This window comes from Alosa alosa, chromosome 1 (genome assembly GCF_017589495.1).
Source record: "Alosa alosa isolate M-15738 ecotype Scorff River chromosome 1, AALO_Geno_1.1, whole genome shotgun sequence".
In the NCBI taxonomy this organism is placed as follows: Eukaryota; Metazoa; Chordata; class Actinopteri; order Clupeiformes; family Clupeidae; genus Alosa; species Alosa alosa.
The window spans coordinates 44,899,517-44,905,516 of NC_063189.1; the positions used below are offsets into that span (position 1 = coordinate 44,899,517).

Below are 6,000 nucleotides of genomic sequence, written 5' to 3' on the forward strand. Positions count from 1 at the left end.
GTGTTTGTAATGCTGCACAGGATCAAATTAATACGGGTTAAAATGGGTTCTCTCTGTGTTTGTTTGCCTTCTCAGCCTGAGAACATTCTCTGTGTAAGCCGAGTCACAAACAAGATCAAGATCATTGACTTTGGGCTTGCTAGGAAGTACGTATTCTCCTCAATTTGGATATATTAGACAAATGACATTTTCGATTTTTTTAGTGGGGTTGGGAATTTTTTGTACAATGAATGTACACTCAGTGGTTCATCATCTCATTGATTTTGTTCTGTCTGTGATATACTCCTTGCAGATATAACCCCAGAGAGAAGTTAAAGGTGAATTTTGGCACCCCTGAATTCTTGGCCCCCGAGGTGATCAACTACGACTTTGTCTCGTTCAACACAGACATGTGGAGCTTGGGAGTCATCACTTACATGCTGTAAGTGTCTTGACAAATGCTTATATACATACAAGTGTATCCGCACAATTGTGTTGTACTTAATGTAGACACATGGACATGGATTCACATGGACTCACACACAAACTTGGCATGGTTTTCTCTAGTCTCAGTGGTCTGTCCCCCTTCCTTGGAGACGATGACGGCGAGACTCTTAACAACATTCTTCAGTGCCAGTGGAACTTTGAGGAAGCCGAGTTCATTGGCATATCAGATGAGGCCAAGGACTTCATCTCCAAACTCCTTCTTGTCAACAAAAGGTACCTAATCTCTCTTGTTTTCTCTCATGTCTGCACCTTTCTCTACATCCGCAGGTTCATTCTTTAGTTGAATTATCAGTATCATGTTTAATCACGTCATTGTTTTGTGTTTCTGTCATGTGTCTCCAGTTGGCGGATAGGTGCTGCACAAGCTCTCAAGCACCCTTGGTTGTCAGATCCAGCCCTCCATCACCGCCTTCATGAAAAGGTATAGTGACTCACCCCACACTGGACCTCACAGGTACCTCTACTGGGCACATTTACCTACAGTAGGTTGAGGTGGAGGGGATGTCTGACTGGGGCCTTTTGTGTTTTTGTGTTCTCTTGTAGAAGAACATGTGCCGCTCACGCCGGAACTCCTGTGTTCCACCTCCTGAGAGCTAATGTAAGTGTCCCAGTGATGCTGCAAGCACGTTCATGACACACACGCCTTATTTAATGAACATCCGGTGAAAATAGCCTACACAGGCAATCGACAACCTTACCAAAACATTGCAGATCTCATCACAGACCTTGTTTCAGATTTTTTGATCTCATCGCATGCTGTCTGTTTTGCAGGTTTCTGGAGAAATCGAATGGCTCACTGGACCAATCTGTAGTGTTTCTGTACATCAGTAGGACTGTAGGACACCACCACACCCTGATCGCTTGGACAGCCACAGATTTGTAGATATTAACTATGATCACAATGATTTTAGCTGGAGATCCACATTCACAGTCTGATTTAGTGTTTTAGTACCACACATCCCGACAAGTTACAAGCAAAAAAATATTTCTGTTATGGTCTAGACTCCGTTATCTGTTGTGTTTTATTTTGTTAGATTAGGATTGCAACTAATGTCCTATCGTTTGTTTATTACCTTGTGTTATGATGAGTAGTGGGAGCAGCAGCAGTAACTGCAAAGTGTTATTTAGTGTATTACTGTAACGTCATAGTGCTTGTGCCCATTTAAACACGTTAGATAGTAATACACATGTATGTTTTTGCATTTAACTGAACAACATAGAACTGTGAATGGACATTTGGACATTGGTCACAATGATATTTAGATATGGATAAAATTGAAAATAATAATGGCATTGTTACATGTGGATGTTACAGCCAGTGGTGATGAGGTCATTTTTGTTCTGTCTTAGAAGTTTGGTTGTGCTGTGTGTCCTCTCCTCCCTTGGTGAACGTGGCCCCCTGTAGGTCGTCTTTACATCTGCTCTACATCTACACATTCGCTGCTCACAAATACTCTCTCAATACTATTTACTCTCTTGCAATCTATAGTTGACATTACTAGGATCATTTAGAAACATGTAGAGAATATGCACACAGGAAATCTATTTCACTAATGTTTGATAAATTAAATCAGTATGTCAAATTCTATGCCTTTCTCAATGAATTGCAGTTTCAATCGCCTCAGACAAAATATTAGTTGATTAGTCAAATTAGTTTTCCTTCAGTAAATTGTCATTGTAGAAATGCTTCTCACTGATTTGTTTTGTAGAAGAAATCATGATAATATTATTTAAGTGCAGAAATTAAAAAGATCTCTATATTTACTTGATAGAATGCTTGAACTGAACCATTGGGGTGTAGGGTATTTGTCAATGTGAAGACATAACAGACTTAGTGTGTTTAATTGTTGTTATAAGCTGTTGCCTGTGCACTTTATTATGTTGTTTTTTTTAACACAGATAATCCTAAATAACACAGAATTTAGAATTATATAAAACATTACTAGTATATTTATATATAAATAATATTTTATAGGCCTGATGCCCTGTTTCTTTCTACATAGGAAAGGTTGTGTGTACAGAATAAGAAAAAAAAGATTTTTACTTTATATTAAAAATATTCAAGTCTTATGGTGCCTAGTCTTTTTTCCCATCTGCACTGCCTGCTTGTTCCCTGAACTGGCCTCTCAGATGACATAAGAAATTACGCAACTGGAAATATGATTTGATTTTGAGCTGCATGGTATTTTAATTGGCATTTGGCTTGCTCATAGTAAGTCAACTTCCCATTGTATCTTAATTTTTTTCTGATTAACCACTGTACCTCCGTTAACTTTCACCAGGTTTGCTTTATGACTGTAGTGCCCTTGTCCTGTCTGACACTTGAAACTAGTTCTAAATATTCAGAGTCCCTTCTCTGCGATTCTGTCTCTGATATGTGATGGTATTAATTCATGATAGTGCATGCATTTATATTTTTTATTAACTGTATTGCCCTTCTGTGAAGGTTGATATTGTTACGTTCTACATTAACATGTGTGCCACAGTAAAAATGTTTTGTGAACGGAGATGTACAGTATTGTCTGGAATGAATGTGAATGTGTGTAATAGAAGCACATCTAACAACATGGTGACAAAAAGCATCATTTAATTTATCTGACATGACACTCAAGCTTCCACACTTACCAAGAGGTTTATGGTGACAAAGTGAACAGGTGAACCAGTTCTATTTATAAATAACACTTCAAACAAGTTCTCTTATATAAAGGATCATAAAATTCCTCGTTCATAATGCCCAGTAGAGGGCAGTAGCTCCAACAGTAAGTGCTGTTCGCCTGGTAAACTTGTAATGGCATCCAGGGTCTTTTCCTATGCTTCCCCGAGAGGTATTGAGGGACTTTTGCAGCAAGACTCAGCCACAGTTGATGTAGGTCTTCACACCACCTTGCTGCTTCTTTATTAGACAGTTTTTTCTTTTGTTATCATGAGTATTTTATTGTTAGTTTGGCATTAATTTTCCGCACACATGCTATTTCAGCTAACTTAAGTTCCATTCAAGATCAGCAAAATCAGCAAGATCCCTTTGTAACAACCACATTTCTTTGCCTACAAAGAGCAAACATGTAGTATGGTTGTGGTGTGGGTCAAAGCACAGTGGTTCTGTTAGATTTTTAATATTGGTTTATTTTGCTTCAATTAGATGGATGCTACTACTTATTGAAAACAGAAAACTTTTTACAGATAGATATTCTACGCTGAATAACAATAGTTTGTTATCTTGGCACTTTTAAAGCAATTGTAAGTTTTAACCACATGCTGTAAACTATCATGACATTAAGTCAATTTACAGAAAAAAAGTACCGTCATGCACAGCATGAGTGATGACGACATTTGAGCCGCATGAAATCTTCTAGAATTATCATAACTATTTTTAGAAATACCCCACATACTTTCAAACTGAAACGAACAGCACTGAGACTTCAAATTAGTTTGTTCTTCTGTAAGATCAAGGGTGAGCTTGTAAATTGATGATCATTTCTGTGCAAATTGCCACCAATTATAATCACGTTAAACTTCACAATTATTTCATCATTTATTCCTGGAATAGCTAGACAACTCTGGTTCTAAATCATCAATATGCTCAACATATGTATCCTGAGCACCCTTGGCAGCTAAAGCTCTCATTTAATTTCTCTCAGCACTCACATTGCATAATGTTTCATGCATGGAATACAAACAAAAGCAATAAGTAAATGAACAAAGGGCTAAATTTTCGTGTTTAATGATTTGTTGAAATACATCAATCTGTCTGCAACGACGAGGACGGTAGCCTGTCTCTGACCCGCTAACGAGCCTGAGTTCTTCCACCTCCTGATGAACCCAGGGCTCCAGGCCAAAGGGCAGTCAGTGTGAGGCTTGACCTGAGGACCACTACTGCTATTGGCCCTGTGGATTAGCCCTGCATCCTGGTGTCAGTGATCCCTACGTATGGAGCCCATCTCTGGCCTTTCATGGCCAAAATCCTCACAGGCTGGCCACCATGCCTGACGTCTGGTTTAACTTTAAAGAGTTGGATTAAAGCAGGATGGTCCGCTCTGTGTGTGTGTGTGTCTCTCTCTCTCTCTCTCTCTCTCTCTCTCTCTCTCTCTCTTTCTCTCTCTCTCTCTTTCTCTCTCTCTCTCTGTGTGTGTGTGTGTGTGTGTCAGTAGATGTAATACTCTCTCAGGCACAGAAGAACAATCAGACATCAGATAGATGCCATTACACAGATACTGGCAGACAGACAGGCAGACAGACTGAAAGACAAATGCTGGGACTTTATAACTGACCACGCACGCACACACGCACACACACAGAAGAGAGAGAGAGACAGAGAGAGAGAATGTTTGGGTCAGTGTATGCTGGCCACAGACATATTAAAAGTTCCAGTGTTCCAGTGTTCCAGGTTGAGGTGGACTGAGTGACTATGTTGGGAGAGGTCTGTTCAGAGACCCTGCAGTTTAGGACAATTAAGCCCCTTTTACATTCCACTGCTGACGTGCCCCTGCCTCAAATTATTTGTGTAAAAATGGACAGCACTGGACAGCCAGACACACACACACACACACACACATACATACACACACACACACCACACACAGACACACCACACACAGACAGACACACACACACACACACACACACACACACACACACACACACACGACATTCACCACTGACAGATGAAGGCACAGAAGATTCCAGAAGCCTAATTAAAAGCAACTGAGGGAGCTAGTGTGTGTGATACAGTTTGTTCACCTGAAAAAATAAACGGAGAAGCAGAGTCAGTGGGATTGGGGTTTGAGGTGAAGAGAGGGAGAGAAAGAGGGAGAGTGGAGAGAGAGAGAGAATGACAGAGAGAGAGAGATAGGAAGGGAGGGAGAGAGAGGCAGAGGGACAGGGAAAAAAAGATACTTCTAGCCTGTACCACTTATTAAACACAAGTCTTCCCAGAATGGTCTCTACTGCTTCCCTCATACACCATTTCTACACAGGCAAAGTGATATGTTTTTGGTATGGCATGGAGATGGCATGAAGGGGGGAGGGGGGGGGTAAGAGAGAGAGAGAGAGAGAGAGAGAGACCACGTGTATTGGAGAAGTTTAGCCGTTAGAAAATAGATAGATGAAAAATTATACAGTATACATAGGCTACAGCAGGGGTCTCCAACCTTTTTTCCTCCAAGAGCTACTTTGACAAAATGGACATGGCCGAGAGCTTTTATGTTAGTGACATGCCGTATTCACATAGCTGATCTCCAACCAAAACCGCTGAATAAGATTTGTATGCTTTTTAAAGGTTCCTTTCAATTCATTTACCTTTTCTCTTTGAATTTGATTTAATTGGAATTTTAATTTTTTCCGAAGTGACTGGGTTATCAGATTTATGAACATCTTCCTCAAACCTTTTGGAAAGCCATGAATGGAAAGCCATTGCGTGAGAAAACTCGGTAACACTTTACTTGACGGGTGAGTTCATAACACATTCATAGCAGCTGTCATAAACTGCACATAAAGCATTCATGACTGTTTCATGAG

The 6,000-nt window shown here is 40.1% G+C and overlaps 1 protein-coding gene across 6 annotated transcripts in view; it reads left to right on the forward strand.

Moving 5' to 3' along the window:
• Positions 1-2,993, forward strand: part of mylk4a (myosin light chain kinase family, member 4a) — a 32,215-nt gene extending 29,222 nt beyond the window's left edge. For all 6 annotated transcript variants that reach the window (XM_048264502.1, XM_048264666.1, XM_048264583.1 and 3 more), the window contains 6 exons: positions 76-146; positions 293-421; positions 547-699; positions 829-907; positions 1,030-1,084; positions 1,258-2,993. In XM_048264502.1, the coding sequence (XP_048120459.1) occupies positions 76-146; positions 293-421; positions 547-699; positions 829-907; positions 1,030-1,083 (486 nt within the window). In that variant the 3' untranslated portion in view covers position 1,084; positions 1,258-2,993. The remainder of the gene's footprint in view (positions 1-75; positions 147-292; positions 422-546; positions 700-828; positions 908-1,029; positions 1,085-1,257) is intronic.
• Positions 2,994-6,000: the final 3,007 nt, after the last annotated feature.